This window comes from Rhea americana, unplaced genomic scaffold, assembly GCF_003343005.1.
Source record: "Rhea americana isolate MKP2758 unplaced genomic scaffold, rheAme1 scaffold_200, whole genome shotgun sequence".
NCBI classification, from domain to species: Eukaryota; Metazoa; Chordata; class Aves; order Rheiformes; family Rheidae; genus Rhea; species Rhea americana.
In genome coordinates, this window is record NW_028186151.1 from 1,226,907 (window position 1) to 1,246,877 (window position 19,971).

Sequence of the window (19,971 nt, forward strand, 5' to 3'; positions counted from 1 at the left end):
TTTCGGTCCACACAGAAAGGGTCAAATAGGAAAGAAAAAGCCAGAAATCAATATAAAGGAAATGAGTCAAGAACAGCACATGTGATAATCTTCAAAGCCCAAGAGAACCTCCAGATTTTGCTGATCATTATTAACACTTTTATTGACACTTCATCTTTTGATTTATTCAAGTAACTGAGATAATGCTGTGAGAGCAAGCATTTTAAAAACAAGTGGCTTAAAAAGCACATGGAGTCACTGCAGCAAAATGAATTTTTACATTTTGACTCATTGTACTGAAGACTACACATATATATATGCGTGTGTATGTGTATATATATATATATATATAAAAATATAAATATATATATAAGGAAATAATACTGTGAGTTTATAGTGACATACCTGGTACAAGTACTTTCAATAGCTGTCACTAGCCAAACAGCCAAATCAACATCAACTTTAAAAACACACCAGTGACAATGGTCCCCAAAATAGAGTTTTAATGATAAAATTAGGCACCTACAGTACCCATTTTTCCAAGATATCATGCTATCCCTCCTCCCCAGCAAAGACTCTGGACACTAACTGTAAGTTTTACTGCCAAGAGAGAAAATAAAGCATTCACACTGATCAAGTTTAGCCATACAGAAATTTTCTGTCCAGAAGGTAAAATGCCTTCAGAAGGTAAAGTGGCACACTTCAGCGAGTTCTGTCTAAGGACTAGGTTTTGAGTAGCCCTTTAGTCTTCTAGAAAGATGGAGAAAAAAGTCTTTACAAATTCTAAACATTATTTGTTCATTGTTACCCATTTGCTAGGAAGAGCACTTCTCACACTCTAGCTATTAATACTCAAATTAAAATCATAACATGGATTATCTGCTCAATGTCACAATAATAAATCTCCAAATCGAATTTCTCTCATTTATATAAATAATCCTCCAAATGAGTACAGTACTTGGAATCAGAAATGAGCCAAGGGTCATATTCCCAGAAGTATAGGCACAGAAAACTGTCACTATCCAGACATGCTAACAAAGCATGAACTAGCAATTCAGCTACCTGAAAGTCATGCAGGAGATAAGAGAACCAAACTCTTTTCAGTAACGCCAGGTGATATAACAAATACTACAAACTGCAACTGAGATGTTTAGGTAAGCTTCTGAGAAAATCTTCTCCCTCTAAAAGCCTGTGCCACCCTGGAACAAGTTACCAGCAGTGTGTGCTTAACCATCTGTGTGTTAGAGGATGTTTTCCATCCTCACAAGGTTTTCAAGACTTGGCAAGGTCAGGGCTGCCCTGCCCCAATGATGGCAAAAGTCCTGCTCTGAACAGGAGGTATGACTGGAGACCTCCAGACATCCCTTCTCATTAACACTTCTACAATACTTACAGAAGCTACCAAAGAGTTGGCAAGAGGATTCTAAGCCACAACAAAAATAATGGTCTTCAAACATTAGATGTGCAGTCTCAGAGCTGTCCCCATGCAGAAGACTGTGCTAATTTTTCAAGAGTCAACGGAAGAGTCCCAAGAAAAGCAGAATGAAAGTTACCCAAGTCTTTCTTAAAAAAAGACAAAGTAGACAAGTCAAGTGGTACAGATGGACTCAGAGCAGAGACAAATGAAGTAGCTACATAATAAGGTCCTACATTTTGCAGGCCAAAAGCATTTACATCTGCATTACAGCATAAGCCATGCACACAGGTTTTAAAACTTCAGGAAGTAAGTCTCATCCTAATTAACAGATCTATGAAAAAAGAGGTTTTCATAAGAAAAATTAATAAAATTAATGGGTCTACAGATAGGAACTGCTGGTTTAAATTACAGAACAAGAAACAAATCAAGAACACTAATCCTCTTTTTTTTGTACGAAGGAAGGCCTTCAGCAGGTATATGTTGCAGGGTTTTGTCCCTTTTGCATGCAGATCTGACAGAGCTGGGATGAACACAAAAGTTCAGTTACAGAACTGGAAGATGTTAACGTGTCCAGGGAGCATTCCTGCCTTTGTCCAAAATAAAGTTGGATGACATCCTGCACGTTTCTCATTACCTTTAAGTTACTGTGTGGACAGAAATAGTTAGGTTAGAAAGGAGTTCTGGAGGCCTCTGGTTCAATTCTGCTACTCTAAGCAGGGCCAATGAGATAGCTTACTCAGAGCCTTTTCCTGTTGAGTTTTGAATATCCCAAAGGATGGAGATTCCACAACTTCTCTGGACCCCTGTTCCAATATTTCATCCCCTTCATGGTGAATTTTTTTCCTTAATCTTTAATAAGAATTTCCCATATTGCAACTTGAGTCTACCGCCTCTTATCGTAAGATGACGCACCTTCAAGAGCGTCTGACTGTCTTCACTCTACCTTCCCATAAAGCAGGAGAAGAGAGCAACAAGATCTTCCCTTAGACAACTCCTCTCCAGGCAGAGGAAACAATTCTCTCAGTTTCTCTTCTTATATCATGTGCTTCAGTCCTCAGATCATACTGGAGACCCTCCACAGAGCTCATTCCACAACATCAATGTCTTTTTTGCACTGAGGAGCCAAAAACTGGGCACAGTAATTCAGACATGGTCTCACAAGTGCAGAAGAAAGGGGAACGGCCACTTTCAACCTTTTGAATGAGCTCATGATAACATAGCCCAGTACCTTGTTGTATGAACAGTATTTTTATCCATTTTTATATATACATTTCAATAGATCAGAAAGCTTTAAAAGCCCCTATTGCAAGTATGCACAGAAGTACTTCAAAGCATTAACATTTATTTTAATAAAAGCCATGGAACTTTCAAATAGGAAGAAGCTGGCATTGTGTCAAGCTTTCTAAAGGCATGAGATCAACTGCATAACTACAGACTATACAATCTAAAAGAGATCATAGCCATAATAATAAATAATAATAATAATAAATCCAAAACTAACCAAGTATAACAGACATACTGTCCTGTGCTCTGAAAAACAAAACAAAAGCCAAAGAATACACACACACCAACAACAAAAACTTACAAAAATGCATCAACTAACATATCATAGCACATTAAGCATCTTGGACATTGAGGCATTCAGTGGTCCATCCTCTTAAGGTGGGCTTGAGGCAGAAAAAAATACTACATAAAGATCATAATGATCTCAAGCACATGTTTCCATTTACATGTTTATACAGATTCATGGAGGCCCTTCTGCAGTGGAAGAGGCTAAAACAACACCTGTTTAGTATGACACTTGCAGAGAACAGGCTCTTGTTCAAAAGCTTATAAACTTCTTTAAGTGTCTGCGTATAAAGACCTCAACATGAAGTCTTAATCATTGCAAAAATATGTTTCAAAGAGATCTCCACATACTGGACAACTGTTAGAAAAAGCACAAAGATCTACCACTAAAAACCCGGTAAAATCATGATTTGACTGTAGCAGATAAGAAGTTATCTATATTCAGATTTAGCACATCCTGTAAATATTTTAATATGAGATTGAGCAGATTGCATGGAACAGTTTAATACCTAAATCCCCTGGAAAGTGAGGCTTACACTATCAGTCTTTCCCATTCTTCTGCTGTACCCTCTCCCTCTATAACTTTTGCTTTGTTGTATAACTTCAGTCAACTTTGAGACAAAAATGAAGAAGATAATGAAGTTTCCAAAATTGTTAAGAACTTGTTGCAGCATAGACAAAAGGGACACAAACTAGATGTCCACGGGAATACTTCAAGAGTAGTTTCTTGCCTAGTAGGTTATCCAGATAATCAAACAGGGACAGGACAGAGAGGTGACTGGGGCAATGGAGGGCCAGGGAAAATAACCCTACGACTGAAGTCTGCAGGTAGCCGTGCTTCAGAAGTTCTGCTTCCCAGGAAACACATTTTACTTCAACTAACCTTACAACTATTATGGCAGAGGGAAGAAGAGTGTCAATACTGCACAAGATAGACATATACTGATACTAGTTTCTACTGCGTGAAAACAGAGTAGTTCACATTTGAACACAGAAAATCTCTCTATGTAATTGCCAACAACATACAGATCATTTCAGAAGGGCTAAATTTGGTCACATCAATGTGTCAAATTCCAGCAAAGAAGAATTATGCTAATAAGGACAACTGAAATAATTATTTGCACTTAACTTTTTACCAAAATAAAATTACATTTAGTTCAAATAGAATATTTAAAAAAACAATCCTGAAGCTCACTCTTTAGGTTTTTTAGTTCTTTTAGGTTTTTTTTCTTTTGGTTAGTTTAGGGGGGTTTTTTTAAGCTTTATTTTTACTTACCAAAAATTAGCGCTAATCCATGGGAAGTCCCCACTGCTATCAGATTTGATGCTGCCTTAAAAAGCCATGCAGAAAGATTCAAAGTTTAGAAATATGTCACAAATTCACCATTTAAACTCTCTCAGTACGCTCACTCGAGGTTTAACAGAAATGAAAGACTTAGAAGGTTATAGACATAACCATCTTCACTGCCCCCAGAAGCCAGATTTTTCATGCTGCTTCTCCCACCCTTCATAATTGAAAATTTTTAGCGAGGACAAGAAGGGAGATGCATTTTTCAGCTGTATTAAATTACTGTTTAAACAAATTTAAACGTACTTATTTGAGGACTACCTATATAATATCTGAATATTGTCTGAATACTTACTATTGCAGTGGGCAAACCAGCATCCACTTTGTCCTAGAAAGACAGGACAAGTTATGAGTAAGAGAGGCAGAGCTCCCAGCTCTATATACGTCCCTAATGATTAGACCTACAATATGCAAGAAAATCAACAAAAGTTGCATTTTAACAGTCCCACAAGGAACTGAAACCACAGAGGGAACCGCTAACTAGATGAAACGAGAAAGTGCACAGAAATGGAGAATTAATAGTAGTCCTCACTGTTCACTGTACATAGCACAGACATTTAACATGCAGCTACTCTCCTCTTCTCCCCTATCAAGCAAACCTCATTAGCTTCCCATTCCAGTGGCTCACCTATACCTCCAACACCACAATTAACAACCTGCTACAGTACACTAACTTTTAGACTGTGGTCACATAACCATCATAGGAACACTTCACAGATGAGTCATTTCCATTTTATTTTAACAAATATGCCTTGCATACTTTGGAAATCACATGCTTTAGAAATCACCACCTTAACTCTGACCCCAGGCAGTACAACCTACAGACAAGCTCTATTCTATTCTTATTCCATATTAGAGTCACAGACCTAGGCCTGTGCAAGCATGGTCCTCTCTGAGCTCAGAAGGATGGATTTGTTCTATACCTGATGCAGGCATTAGACAAATTTGTTTCCAGCATCTTTAAGTAAGCAGACCAATTGCACAGTTGTTATTTTATATAAATATCGTTCAACTTGGTAGGAAATATTAAACTGCTGCAAGAAGCCAGCTAACACTTGATTCATTGCTGGTTAGAAATTACTAGTAGTAGATTATGTACTAAACACACTAGTATCAACCAGAACTAATAGCAGGGGGAAGGGAGATTACACACACACACACACCTCCACAAGAACAGATTTTACTGACTGAATGAGATCAGGAGAAAGAGACACTTACTGCTGCAGACACTATTTGGGCAGAAATTCCTTTCAGAAGTGAGAGCCGTATAACTGATCCATGGAGAGAGAGGGAATCAGGGAGTTTCTTCTTTCTAAGGAAAGACGACAAACCAGACACATTACAGCAGAATAAAAGTTTAGAACTTTGTCCAGACCACAGCTAAACCAGAAGGTAAACTCTGCATGCACCCATATAAGCCACACAGCTTCTATTCCTGTGCATGAGGCCCACATGCATAGGGGGCCAAGGGGATGTGAAATTATTAGCAAAGTCTGCTATGCATCAGTATGCCTGCATAAATTGTTTTAAACTCATTATTTGCGGGGGAAAAGAAAAGGCCGGTCCTTCAAACTATTTGTCAGCTTCAAGCACGCATCTGCAAAGCCTACAGTTTATTTAAAAAGTCTGAAAGCAATAATTCTGTTAATTAATTCATCTTCCAGCAAGTCAGGAAGTTTCAGTCTTCATAGGTGGAAGTCTAAGGAAAATATGCAACTGAACATGGCTCATTAGCAGAACACAGACCACTGGGAAAACTACAGCAATTGCTTAAGAATAACACGGCTGATTTGATACAAAAGGTAAATGCTTCTGTTTATGGGGAAAAAGTCTTTAGAAAGGAACTAGTGTCCAGGGAACAGTTACTTTTTTAAGGAGTATTTGGTAAACTGTAGCACAGACACAGTAGAGGGAAATTTCCAGGAAAACTGCAATTTTGTAGCCAAGTACACAGCACCAGAAAGCCAAAATTGCAGAACTAACAGAGAGAATCATTTGGTTCCTATCTTGAGAGGCACACAAGTATGTGCTTCACATACAGGCTGCAAAAACATGTTGTTCACAGCTTGTATTATGGCTAAGGACCTAAATGTCAGACATGACAATATTTTCTGGTTTTTCTGGCCCCTCTGTATGAAAGCCTGGAAAACACTCCAATGTCTCCAGGCTACGTTTCATCCAATATAAGCCATCTTATTTGAAAAGAGAAAGGCCAGCAGGTCAGTACACCACCATATGCCAACATACACTGTCACGCCTGGAGTGTGTCACATCCTATGCAATTACTCATGACAGAACAATCACAGCTTAAGAGATGTCAAAGGCCACCTACTATTACAGAACATAAGAAGGCCATGGGAGGGCTCTGAGGGTAGGATCGGGTCATAATTTGAATAACTAATGAGATGAGTCAGCAGCACTATGGCTAACTATCACATTCTAGGCTGCTGTTAGATGACAAGATTCAAATTCCATTTACAGGACTAACAGCAATGCATGCATTTTAAAAACACTATTAACTGCTTGCAGATTCTGGAAGTCATCAGATATATCTTTAAAAAATTTTCTTAAACCTGACCTATTTCAGGTTTTAAAGATACCATTAAAAAACAGAAATTTTAATAACTCTTCCCCATAAAATGCACTTATTGCTCAAGCAGGTTAGCTTTCTGTGCAAAAATGAATCCCGGAAATAACATTGTTCTGTCAAGAACAGCTTCACTGGAGTCCTCACAGCAGAATCCCCCTTGAACTCAAGCACTGTGATATAATAGCAGGATACAAAATCCACATGCATGGTGAGAGCATTCCTGCCCAGGTGACAGACAGACTGCAAGCTCAGATAAAAGCTCGGGGAGGAGAGTTTCAACTGTTCTTAGCTTAGGATTGTTCTTCTACCCACTCAAAATAGAAGAATTCTTTTTTAACCTACATAAAGCATCCTCCTTCAGAAATCATTCAGCCTCCTAGGGTATCAGACTAGTGGTACCTTTTCAGGTGTGTCCGGTCCCCACTGTCAGAACTTGCTACAGAAGATGTATCATAGGAGTGCGTATCTGTGTTATCAATGTTCAGGAGAAAGGGATCCTCCAGAATGAAAGACTCTTCTTCATCATCAGTCTGAAAGAAGAGAACCACCACAGCTTGCTAAGCATTCGTATTACACAACACCCTAACTGAAACATTAGCAAAACAGTATTTCAGTAAAACAGAATAATCAAGAAGAGTAGGATAATGAGATATTCTCAAATACAAGAACAGAACTATTTATTATTTTATTGAACTGCTACTGTGGAAATTCACAATAATCATAAAAATACATTGAAAAGAAAGTTGTTCAATCAATCTTCCTTCACCAGATATGATCTACTCTTATCATAACTTTAACAGACCTCTGAGGCATTCTCAAGGTCTCTAATTGCCAAGAGAAGACATAGAATTTTTATTATTTACTCCAGCTCTCCACCAAATGATGGCTAAGGATCTAGCACTCCCTCCTGCTGCTTTATATGAGCCCATAGTCTTCAACCACAGAGAAGGCTGCTAACAGAAGGGCCAGCTGAGCTCTTCTCCTGAGCTGTCTTCTTCTGACCATCTCTCTCTCCTTAGACTTTTCGCAGATTTGTCTTTATACTGTTTTTAAATGGTCGCTCTCTCTGCTGTCTTCTGAATTCAGTACCATTCATGTTTTCATTGAGGCTCAGAACCAGAGACTGCAAACGCGATACTTCACCTCACACCAAACGTGCAGAGAATAGAGCAAGTGGACCTCACTTGCCTTACACAGGGTAGCCCTGTGCACATTAACTGTGTTTTCTTCAGTGCAACAGTGTGCACTTCTGGCTCAGTTAGGTTGTGATCCTCTAAAATCCTTTTCAGGAGATATTTAATCAATCATTTCCATCTTGTATTCACCAAGAAGAATAGCACTAGAGTAAGACTAGAGTAATACACTGTCTGCACTGAACTTCATTTCCTTCTGATTGCCTCTCCAGTTTAAGATTTCTAGTTCTACACCTGTCCTCTAAGGTGGATGACTGCATCTCTCCCCAGTTTGATATCACCCAAATTTGTAAGTTCTCTTTACCTTCATCCAAAGCACCAGAAGGAAGACATAGCCACATACGTTAGCGTTCCACATCCTCTTTTACTTGGGCAGTAAACCACTGATGACTATTACACTAGTTGCTTGACTGTATCTAAATGCTTGGGATGCTTTACACCTCAGCTGTATCTTTAATACAGCTTTTTTTTTTTTAAGGAACCATCACCCCGCAAACTCCTTTTCTCTTTATACTGGCTTCCCCAAAAGTCCATCCACCAACTTCCTCAGCTGGTTAAAATCTGGGGGTTTTTTGGGGGGAGTTTGTCTCTACTTCGCTGTCCTCTCTCTTTTCCTTCCTAAGACCATAAACTCACCTAGCTATCATAAAGCAGACATCAAACTGAGTGTAAGCAAGTCTGAAATTCAGTCATCGCCTACAAGATAGTACTAGCAACATCAAACATTGGGACAGTAAATTACTTTTGCCACATATGTGAAACAAACAACATAAATAGAGCTGCGAACTGTTTAGTTCTCATTTTTCCTGCACCTTAGAAATTACCCAGAGTTCTTTGTATTTATTACTAACTAAAAATAGCAATGTTGTTTGACAACACCGACCTTTAATACAATGTAGAGTCTTCAGGTGACTACCCAAACCCAAAAGCTGAACTTGCTTAAATTTGATGGAAACCCTTTATGTTTCAGCCATAGATATCTTGATTGAAAAAAAAAAAATCAGTATTACACGCTGTACAGTAATTATTCCACTGAACATGCACTTTGTCAGCCATTCGCTTCAGGAAATCATGAAGTTACACCACGGCGTTTCTCAGAAAAAACTCAGGAAGAGCCAGCAGGGCACACGCTGCCTCACCTCGGAGCAGCCCTGCGGGGGGCTGCTGCATCATCCGCAAGCCGCTCACCTCGTTTAAGATGCTTTCCAGCGTTGGCGGGGTATCGACTTGAGGAATGTCGAACTCTTTGTCATCGATCTGGACAACAGAAACCACAGGCTGAGCTCAGGCTGCTCGCTCGCCTTCCAGATTTCAGCCGCCTCCTGCCGGCAGCTCCTGCGGGGCCGCCGCCGCCGCCCGCAGCTCAGCCGCACGCAGCCCGCGCTGGGGGCCAACGGCCGCTAACGGCCGCCAACGGCCGCCGCGCCTGCCCGACCCCGGCGGCGCTGAGGGAAGCCGCTCGCCCCGGGGGGGGGGGGGGGGGGAGGGGAGAGGGGGCGGCCGCCGCGGGGCTCCGCCGAAGGGACCGAGCCCCACGGAGGCGGCGCGGCGCCGCTGCGCGCGGCGAGGGGAACGGGACGCGGCCGCGCCGAGGCTCGCGACGCACCAGCTCGCTGCGGGAGTCCAGCTCGCGGTCGAGCTCCGCCGCGCTCAGCCTGGGCGCGGGCGGTTCCGAGCACGACGACCTGCCCAGCTCGGCCTCCGCCCCCGCGGGGCAGGCGGCCTGTTCCGCCGCCGCCGCCTCCATCGCCGGGCTGGGGAGCGCGGCGGGCAGAGCAGGCCGGCACCGCCGCGACTCGAACCGGTGCCCGGAGACGCCCCCCGCCCCCTGCGCAGGCGCAGCCGGGCGGCGCCGCCGCCGCGCCCTTAAAGGGGCCGCGCGGCGCCGCCGCCACTACGGCGCCCCCTGCTGCCGCGGCGCGGGGCCGCGGCTGCACGGAGCCCGGCGGCTGCTGCGCTGCGCAGAGCCGGCCGGTAACAGCCCTTGCCGGCCTAGCTGTCCCAGCCAAGAGAAACCGGGCTTCGCTACCAGTCCCACGGTCTTGGGTCCCGGGCTTTGCTGTGCTCAGAGCCAGCTCGCAGCTGTGCATCAGGAAATCCAAGAAAAAGTAGTAGCTGGAGTCAGAAGTTCCCCTAAGTCTCCCATGTGACAGGAGGCTCCGCCTGAACATCAGGGGGAATTTCTTCACTGAGAGTGACAGAGCACTGGAGCAGGTCGCCCAGAGAGGTTGTGGAGTCTCCTTCTCTGGAGATCTTCAAGGCCCACCTGGATGCAACCCTGTCTAACGTGCTCCAGGTGACCCTGCTTGAGCAGGAGGGTTGGACTAGATGATCTCCAGCGGTCCATCCCAACCTCAACTGTTCTGTGATTTTAAGTTGGGTGAGACAACAACCAGTAGGAATATGTGGCTAATTTTAAATGAGGTTAATCTGGGGGAAGCCCACCTTAATATAATTTTTTTAAGCAACCTGGAAAATATGAGCAGTATTTGCAGCTAATTCTGTACTGCAGTTATTCAAGTCAAAAAAACCATGGGGGATTTCTAAGAGCCCTCACTAAGCTAGGAGGCAAGGAGACAATACTGAGAAATGTAAAATAACGCACATGAGAAGGAAATAGATATTTTAGCCCGATTGTGTCAAACACCCAAGCTATCCTGGTCTCCTGACTATTTCAGCCAGCCTACCAGTTTGGGTAGCAGACAAAGAGGGTCCCACACCCCTGCCTGCCTTACTTGTTTGATCAAAAGCGAAACAGAAAGGCCAAGAGAAAGCACAGTAGCTTATCTTTCATCTAGCAGAGCAGGATAGCATGTGCTACCCTTCCTCTTTCCAAGAGGACAGAGGTTTTGAAGAACACAAACACCCTCTCCAGTTTTTCTCTTTATAGGTAGGCTCTGTGGCCCGGTGGACACTAACCAGACTTGCGAGTCACTCAGGTGGAAGGACAGAATTCTTGCAAGGAATTAACCCCCTGCAGAAACGTGCTGGCACTGGGGAGCTGAGCCTTTCCTCTGGCACGCTCCCCCACAATAGTTAGGGATTCAGTGCCTGACTACTGCCACGTGCTCTCCTCCACGTCCCAAAGCCTTCTTTTCCACTGCCAGCTGTTCCAGGATGGTTTTCTGCAGCAATGGTGCATTTACTCCTCTTACAACTGCAACTAAGTCTCCTCCCTGAAAGTTATGAAATGTGAGTCGGTCACTAAGTTCTCAGGTGGGACTCTCAAAATCACCATATCACTGCCTATAACATTATCTATTGTATACAGAGCAAAAGACCCGATGTCTGCCTCGAGTTCCCTGTGGGAAGCTCTCCCAGGGCACTGCAGTCCTGTCCACCTGGCCAGGGCCTCGGGTGTCAGGCCCTCCCCCCGGACAGGGCTCCTCTTCTCCAGAAGAAAAGGAGAGCTCTGGAGCAACCTTCTTTGCTGTTCCTGATCAGGCTGCAGAAGCAGCAAAATCAGCTTGTGACCAGAGTGAGCTCCTCCAGTAGCAGGAGGCTGAACCTGAAGACTCTGCAGGACAACACATATGCCCACATGGTGTGAACACTACTCACGTGGACTCATCAGTCACAAGATCCTGTGAACATCTATGTGTCCCAGTATTGCAGGGATCCCCGTGTGCAAGTCACAGATTTTTACAACTAAGACACCATCTCAGGGAGGGAAAAGGCCCGAGAAATAGAGCCACCCATCACAGGCTACAAGAACCTCCCCACAGACAAAAAAAACCCCACAACCTGTCAAGCTACCAGAAAAGCCCCAAACCAATCTGACAACTTCTAGCTAGAGAAAGTCTTCCTGGGGCTTTGTTCTTTTGCCTGCTTTTCATCCTCCTGTGCAGTTACTTTAAATTGTTTTACTTCGTCCATATGGTGCATCTTCACTCTGTCTTGTTTAGTCATTTATTAACAAAGTTATATAAGCAAGCAAAAATTATTGTTGCTTGGGGACAAGGCAGTAGGTACTTAGAGATAAAGCCTGGCTGCACATTCTTACACATGCAGCATCTGACCACCAGTAGATAGTAGTGGATACAAATCCAGAGCAAACAATTGGTGAAAACATGAAAAGAGCATCTAAGAGGACAATTGTCAAGCTTATTGCTAAGCAACTATTGTAATAGTATTTCCACTCACTGTGTAAAACAGAAAGACAGGTTCGCATTTTCCTCTGTATTCTTCCAGAGCATCAATAGAATCAACTTCAGCCTAAAAGGAATGCAAGATTAAAAAGAAAAAAAGGGTTTCTAGAAAAACATTTCTGCTGCAGAGAAATACATGTACATGTGAAATGGCATTAAGAAATACCAGATGTAGTTGGCTTTGTTCACCTGAAGGTTTGGAAAGGGCTTCTAACTTTTTAATTATATGTCACCATTAGTAACATTAAAGTGTTAAGACCATAACATGCATAAGCTTGGCCCCAGATGTAGGTAGCTGCTGTGGGCAGCAGATCTGCCACAAGAAGAGCTGCAGATTTCTGATCTGGACCAGACCTTCATCCTGGGGGAACAACACTTGATTTGACTTGTGCTGCTGAGAAACGTGTGTCTGTGCGCGTGCGTGTGTGTGTGAGAGAAATATATATTATATATACACACACCCCTATTGTATATATACATTGCCTGTATTCTTCCTCCTTAACCAACTAGGGTTGAGCAGTGTCACTGCAAAGTGTCTTGCACCTGTGCAGCCAAATCCCTAAAAGCCTGATTTAAATTACGCTGAAATACTTTGAAGGCTGAGGGAGGGTTGTGGACAGGCAGAGCCGTCTCAGCACACTGCTAGCATGCCCATGTTTGGATAACAGAAGTCCAGCAGTGGCCTCAGGACCGCCAACAGCCCCACTGGCCCTTGAGAACAAGTTTTGCCTCCTCGTTGCATCCACCCTTGCAAGCCTTGGCTCTGCCAGAAGGACTGCGAGTCAGGCCAGTCAGCTGGCAGATGCTGCAGCCACAGTTGGGTTAAGCACATGTCCTAGCAGCCACATTTCCACAGCCCCAACAAGAGCGCTACGCTGTTGCAACCAATGCTATTGCTACTGCCTAAGTGGGAGGCCAGGGGAGCCTGTTGTTCTCCCCTGCCAAGACATGGAGAGCGACAGGCACAAGTCACCCAACTTCTACTACAGCTCCCTCCTGAGCTGACAGATGATCTCAAAGACAAAAGGCAGGTGTAGCAGGGGAGTCTTCCCTCCTTCTCAGTCACCAAGACAGAACTAGCATCTGGCCACACACAGGGCATGCTGTGCACAGGACAGTGCAAGATACCAGGTGGCACGTGGAGGGTTACAGGAGCCCCAGGTCACTTGCTTGATCTTGCTGATTTACAGGCTGACCAGGTAACCAGTCCGCATCTCTTCTACTCGACGATCTGGTAGAGCACAGATACACTATCATTGCTCATTAACTAGACCTCATTTTCAAGAACTGATACCTTTTCTGACAGACTTGTCAGAACCTCACTTGGAACCTCACTGCCCACAGCTCGCATAGTAATTGCCCTCTGAGTGCTGGCATTCAGCCTATTAATCCACTTTAGGCAGAGTCACAGCATGACTGAAGCAGGAAGGGACCTCTGAAGGCTCTAGTCCAAGCCCCTGCCCAAGCAGGGCTAACCTGTTACAGGAGATTGTTGGAGGCTGGATACAACTCAGTTTTGAGTATCTCTAAGAATCACTATTCTACAGGATCTCTGGGAACCTCCTTCAGTTTTTGACTACTCTCTTGGTGAACGCTTTTCCCATTGTACCCACCTGGAATTTCCCTTGCTGCCTGCTCTTCTTTTGATGTGTGCTACTGAGAAGAGTCTGGCTCTGCCTTGTCTCTAACCCCCCACCAGACAGTTGAAGACAGTAGTTAGATCTGTCCCTTCGTCTTCTCTTCCCCAGCTGAACAAACTCACCTCCTCCTGCCTTTCAGACAGAGAAGACAACTGTGTGCTGCTGGTCCTGGCCAGTGCAAGTGGCCGAGGTAGTTCGCTGCATGTTGAGAAACAAATACCTGGAAAAGTTTATTGCGCCCTTAAACACACCATCTGCCAACAAACTTGTCAGCTTGCCAAAGAACAAGAGCCAGCTGGTGGCAGGGTTAGAGCAAGACTTGGCCTGAAAATTCTCACTGATACGAGCCCTGTCTTACTCCAGTAACTAACTGCCTGCATTCAGCACGCTTACTCACGGAAACTAGAAGTCCCCCTGGTTTGTTACCATTTTGGTTCAATGTTGTACACATAAATGACTTCAACCTTTAGTTATCTGCTGATTTCATGGGACTGGATATTTGAAGCAGCGCCGCATTTCATCTTACCACTGCAAAATGCAGGAGGTCACTGCCAACTTCATTCCTTATTTTTCGGAAAAGATCCACTACTGTTTTGCACGGACCACACCAGGCTTGAAATGCATCAACAACTACAAACAGAAAAATTGATCAGTCTACATTCTATATACCAATAGGTTGGTTTGTGCACTTTTCCACTTTGCAACATCACCATTCGGAAGGGCACTGTCAAAGGCTGTTAGCGCAATAAAAAGGATCTTGAAAACCTGTAAGGATCGAGATGCCTCTCTCCAGAGACTCAGTACTGCACCACCCTTCTGGGAATAAGGTTTTCCTAATGTCCAACCTGAACCTCTCAAGCTGCAACCTGTGGCTGTTGCCCCATAGGTCTATTTGGAGTATGGCATGGTTCCTGCCGAACACCTAAAAGTGCTACAGATTCAACGCTGAAATAGAAACTGTCACACTCCTGCAAGGTTTCTGTCACCAGATCACAGAGGGTGAAATCACATTGCACGTAAGATAATAATTAAGTTATGGAGGAGTCTTTAGAAGAAGCATTTACATTGCTGTGACCTTGAGAATATCAGATCTTCTAGGGAAAACTGCTGCACAGAGGAAGAGCGCTTGAGGCCTGCCTAATCACCCCTCCATCCTGGAGATCAGGGCTCTTCCCTTCACTTGGGACGGTCCTGCCCTGAGCAGGTGGCTGGACTAGAGACTCCAGAGGTCCCTCCACCAGCACTGCTGTGACCATGTAATAACTGCTCCACATAAGCGAGAAGACAGTGGGACCTCCAGCTAGTCTCTCCTCTATCAGGATGTTTCCTATTTCCATTCAGGGCAATGGAAGTGGAAGGACCAGCTGAACCTCCTTATCTGCAGTAACCAATTCCTAACAGCACTGGAGTCCTCTTAACATTGAACAAAAGCAATCTTACATGTTGACCTAGCCCTTACCAATGAGTCCTTTGAGACACAGCATTTCTTCCCAGAGCTCCTGGTTATTGATGTTAATCTGTGTGAAAATTTAAAAACACAGTAAGAGCAACAGTGAGTCACCAGGTTAGCTGGTTTCTGTAGGGCAACGCGCATCGAGGTGAATTCAGGGAGCCCCCACCAGCAAGCTCTCCCTCCTTCCCTCCCTCCCACATGCTCTTACTCCTAGCAAATGCCAGCTCTCTCACAGAGACCCATCGGCGAGGCAGCTAACTTTGAAGAAAACTAGTAGATTAGAGACTTGTTTAGGCTCACCAGAGCCTAGAGAAGGCATATGGGAAGAGCAAGCCTTCCCCCTTTTAGTAGCTGCGACTGCTTGGACAGCCCAGCTGCTTGGGGATCCCAGCCCCGGTTTGCAGAGGGACCCCAAGCTCCCTACCTTAGCATCACTGCTATAGAAGAGACACAACTTTTCTGCTGTAACCTGAACCCTGTGATCTGTGAGAGGTGCTTTTACACAGGCTGGCAGTCAGTAGGAGCTGCTGGCAGATGACTGCTGGATCACCATGCACGAATTGCGGACTTGGAGGACACACACACCCCTGCTAGGCCACAGCACAGCGTTGCTTCCAAGGGCTTCCTCCCATCAGAGGGAGCTTTGTGCTCAAAAGCAGCAGTGAGAAGGTGGTCATTCGGTACTCCTTGGTCTTAGTGGAGAAAAGATGGCCTGCTAGCTGAAGTTAAGCCTTGGACATATCACCTAACAAGCAACTAGTGAAATGCCCACCTTTCCAGGCCACACACTCCCATTGCCCCCATCTGGTCCCGGCTTATTCAGGGTTCCTCTGTGAGCTGATCTCACTATCCAGAGGAAAAATATCCCATTTAAAAAAAAGAGTATTTCTTCCCCAATATAAGCAAGTTTTTAAAAAGATTGATGAGTGCCAGAGCAAAAGAGAGGCCAAGGCAGAGCCAGGTAGAAGGGGAACAGGGCGGGGACATGCAGTAAGACCCTTTCACAGCAACCGATGGGCTCAGCTAGGTCTGTGGGGCTTAGGGGACGAGCTGACCTGAAAGCAGAGCAGCATGAACCAGCACAGTAGAGAGTTCACCAGCCACCAGCAAGGAAACACAGCACTGAATGGCAGAATCGACGGCACAACTGAAGGAGGAGGTACACTGACACAACATCTGGGTTTATCATACCAGTCTTAATCTCAGCTTCAAGACACAGCTCTGTTCTTTTTAGCTCTCCTGAATTGCGAGAGAGAGGCTGGAGTTGGATGATTACTTGAGGTTGCAGCTGCTAAAGCTGCATTATCAAATTATTAATATTGCTTCATTGTTGCTATGCTGATACTGAGATAGAAGTTGTGGTTGTAGCTCTAAAAATGACTCGATTCTTGCTCTGCTTGCAGGCCTGCATGCTCTAGGAGACTCCAGGATGACTCCAGGCACCCTCACTGTTTCTCTTCCTGGTCTGGAGCATGAGCTGAACTCTGGCATCCCACATGCTGCTTCAATGTGCTTGCAGTAGCATGACTCCTCCGTTCCTTGCTCCTTCTTGGACCTAAGCCTCATCAAATTTATAAGCCACGTGATTCTCCATCAACAGTTTCCCACTGTGCCTCCACACAAGCCACACTGCTTTGTTGAGGTGTTTAAGCCTTAATGCAATAAACAACTAGTAAACACATGACTTTGACTGTCAGTATCTGGTCACTAGAGGGTGGTCTGAGCACAGCACGTTCTTACCTGAATTTGAAGCCAGTGGCAACTTAAGGATTCCCAAAACATAGCAAACAGAGACAAAGATCTAGGTTGGAAGGGATCTCTGGAGCCTCCAAACCCCTGCTCAAAGCTCAGCGTTACATCAGGTTGTTCAGGGCACTGTCAAAGATGTCCCAGACAATTCCTTATGCTGGGCTAAGTACTATTATATTCTTCAGTTCAAATACAGTTACCAGAAATGAAAAAAATCTTTGGTCCCTTCCCCAGCTTACAGCACTTACTCCTCAGCATGCACTTAGAAAACCAAAATTAACAAAAGGCTTCTCAAAAAATTTAAGCTCCATTTAGTTCATCCTGAATAATGAAGATTTTTAATAATTTTCTCAGTTGATATCATTAATCCTAACTACATTTGGTCCACACTGGAAGACAGCAAGGCGCAATAAGGCTAGCTATTATTCAATAGCTATTAACACCAACATGCATTAAGGACTGCTAAAACTGCAAAGTCAAGACTTCTCAAGACTGGAAATTCCAGTGCAAACTTAATGGTCTCTCTCACAGATCCTCTTTCTGAGATGTCACTGGAGATCACACAGAACCATTTCTCCAGGACCCTGCCTCATTCAAAGATCAGGGAGTTGTTCAAACACCTCCAACTGCTTTTCTGTTCAGCATATAACCCCAACTTTTTTTTTTTTTTTTCCTAAGAGAACATCTGCAGAATTAAAAAAATGATTTCAGGTGTTCCTGGTGCTAAGGCCACCCTAGGAGTGTTTCACAGAAGGTTAATGAGTTCCAACTGATTTATGATGATGATAATTTGTGATAATGAGTTCAGCTGTGAGTCCAGTTGATGGACTCAGAAAGCAATACCAGATCCATTCAAAGTGCATTGCTAATTCAAATGTCCAGAGGCAGCTGAGAGACCTGGCTTTTCTCTAACATTCCTCGAACTTTTCTAGGACATCACTTCACCTTCTACACAAGGCTAGGCTTCCATCTGCACCTGTGAACGGTCACCTTTTTGCAGATCTAGACCCTGCTCTCCCACATTGGGTGCACCAAGTTGCCAAAGGTACAAATTCTGCTTAAATTAACTTTCCCATCAAAGAGGGACAGAGTGGAACGCGCAGCAGCACAAAGGCATTTCTACCTTAACAAAGCAACAATCTTTCTCTTCTTACACAAGCTTTCATTGTTGTCACTCCATGCTTTCCAGTTTTTGCAGTGAACAACCCAGGGTAATAGAATCAAGAATGGCTTTCAGTATTTTTCTCTCAAGCCTGAACGTGTTTCAAAATTTGATGCAGACTTTTGAGATCTACTTCGGCTTTTTTCCTTCTGCTTATTGACTCTACCTGTTAAGCACTCGCATCTCATTTTCAATTTAACTTCAATTTTTTTTGCTTCCTAAACTGCCCTCAGAAATCTTTTCTTTATGCACATAGTTATAAAGCATCCAGTCACCTCTACGATCTAAATAGAAGAAAATCCCTCTGTACATCCCTGGGAAGTAGGTTTTCCAGCCTTTGAATTGCTCTTGTATCTCAAGCTTTCTCCAGCTTCCCAGTGATCCGTAAGTATTTGGTCAGATATGTTTCATGACAGTTGCCAGATATTCAGGAGCAAGCCCCCAGCTGCCTACTTCTAAATGTGCACAAGTCTCTTGTGAAACTTGGGTGCATTTTGATTTCTGAAAGTAGCCAGACCCCAGGACACCACCAGCACATAGCACCTCTGAGATCAGCCCGCAGCCTAGAAGCAAACTCTGCTCCTCAATTCTGGCTGGGGCGAAGCATTGCTGATGGGGACAGGTCCCCATCACCACTTGCCAGGTCCTCCCAGGCAGGTCCTGCCTTCAGGAATGCTTCTCCAACTCTGGGACCTCTCAGTAGAGCTTTACCAGCAGCATCTGGGATACCCCAGGACTGAGAGTTTTATTCTTCGCACTTACAGTAAGTTTAAAAGATGCTTTGAAAGGTGTTTCTACCATGGCTGGTTCCTACTGACCTGAAGCACCACCTCCTTTCTCTTTGCAGCCATTCTTCTGCAGCAACGAGGCTCCTTTGAGCAGCAGCCCCAAACACGGCAATCCTCTTCCACCCACGCGAATCCAACCGTGGGCCGACCTGCACCACGGAGAGAGCTTTTTCACCCGTCTTTCCTCCTCCACCCGGCACCCACCGCCCTGAGCGGCACCCCCGCGCCTCGGAGGGTGCAGGGGTGGCTCAGCGGGACCCGAGGCCCAGCTGCGGCCCTGCTCAGGCCTTTTTACCGGGTGACTCTGAGGAGCCGGGGGTCCGGCAGCACCTGCGCGGCGCCGGCGGCCCCAGCGCGGCCCTGGCAACGGCGGGGCGGAGCGGAGCAGAGCGGCTGCCAGCCCGCCCCGCTCGCCCTCCCCGGGGCCGCGGCGCGCGGGAGCCCTGCGCAGGGTCGCTGCCGGCGCCTCCAGGGGAAGCGGCAGGAGGGGGCCCAGCTCCGGCACCCAGCTTTACACTGAATTTGCCAGCATTTACCTGCCTGCCCAGATCCTTTCTTTGGCTCGCATATGAGCTCCCTGGCATCTCCAGCTAAGTGATCTGGCTTGAGCTGCTGCGTTTGCTCTCGGCTTCTGCAGGGAGTTCTCAACTACGGGAAAAGCACATGCTCCCGATCCGTCCTTTCGGCTGCACGCTTTGGCTTTCACCTTCCTCTTCTCTACTTACTTCACCAATGTGGAATCAGGGGAGCTTACACTAAAAACACTGTATTCAAAGAAACATCTTTAATTCAAAAGCTAAAACGTTCAGTGTTTTGTTAAAATAAGCCATCAGTGAAGTCCTGACAATTTTAACCAAAACTCCAGTTCTGCACATTTACACCATCACGTGCTTACACGTTCCAGGATTACAAAAAACAGTGCTGTTAATCCCATT

The 19,971-nt window shown here is 44.9% G+C and overlaps 2 protein-coding genes across 4 annotated transcripts in view; both read right to left on the reverse strand.

The window, feature by feature from the left end:
• VPS8 (VPS8 subunit of CORVET complex) overlaps positions 1-9,931 on the reverse strand; it is a 93,332-nt gene extending 83,401 nt beyond the window's left edge. For 2 of the 3 annotated variants that reach the window (XM_085303906.1, XM_085303907.1), the window contains exons 1-6: positions 9,703-9,893; positions 9,285-9,353; positions 7,303-7,433; positions 5,532-5,625; positions 4,609-4,641; positions 4,242-4,296 (exon numbers count right to left, since the gene is read on the reverse strand). In XM_085303906.1, the coding sequence (XP_085160032.1) occupies positions 4,242-4,296; positions 4,609-4,641; positions 5,532-5,625; positions 7,303-7,433; positions 9,285-9,353; positions 9,703-9,843 (523 nt within the window). In that variant the 5' untranslated portion in view covers positions 9,844-9,893. Of the gene's footprint in view, positions 1-4,241; positions 4,297-4,608; positions 4,642-5,531; positions 5,626-7,302; positions 7,434-9,284; positions 9,354-9,702 lie in introns of all 3 variants that reach the window. The other variant, XM_085303908.1, reaches the window with a different exon arrangement.
• Positions 9,932-11,134: 1,203 nt separating this feature from the next.
• On the reverse strand, positions 11,135-19,149 carry NME9 (NME/NM23 family member 9). Its single transcript, XM_085303936.1, has 5 exons — positions 19,067-19,149; positions 15,344-15,401; positions 14,411-14,514; positions 12,240-12,311; positions 11,135-11,272 (listed from the first exon to the last, which is right to left on the reverse strand). The coding sequence occupies exons 1-5, from the start codon at positions 19,097-19,099 to the stop codon at positions 11,141-11,143; spliced, it is 399 nt and encodes a 132-aa protein (XP_085160062.1). The 5' UTR covers positions 19,100-19,149; the 3' UTR covers positions 11,135-11,140.
• Positions 19,150-19,971: the final 822 nt, after the last annotated feature.

What these genes read in the sequence shown, in the direction of transcription:
- NME9 (XM_085303936.1), bottom strand. Translation starts at nt 19,099, where the DNA reads ATGGCTGCAAAGAGAAAGGAGGTGGTGCTTCAG. An exon ending in GAAAGGAGGTGGTGCTTCAG is followed by an intron (nt 15,402 to 19,066) that starts GTCAGTAGGAAC and finishes ATTTTCACACAG; the next exon opens with ATTAACATCAATAACCAGGA. An exon ending in ACCTCCTGCATTTTGCAGTG is followed by an intron (nt 12,312 to 14,410) that starts GTAAGATGAAAT and finishes CATTCCTTTTAG; the next exon opens with GCTGAAGTTGATTCTATTGA.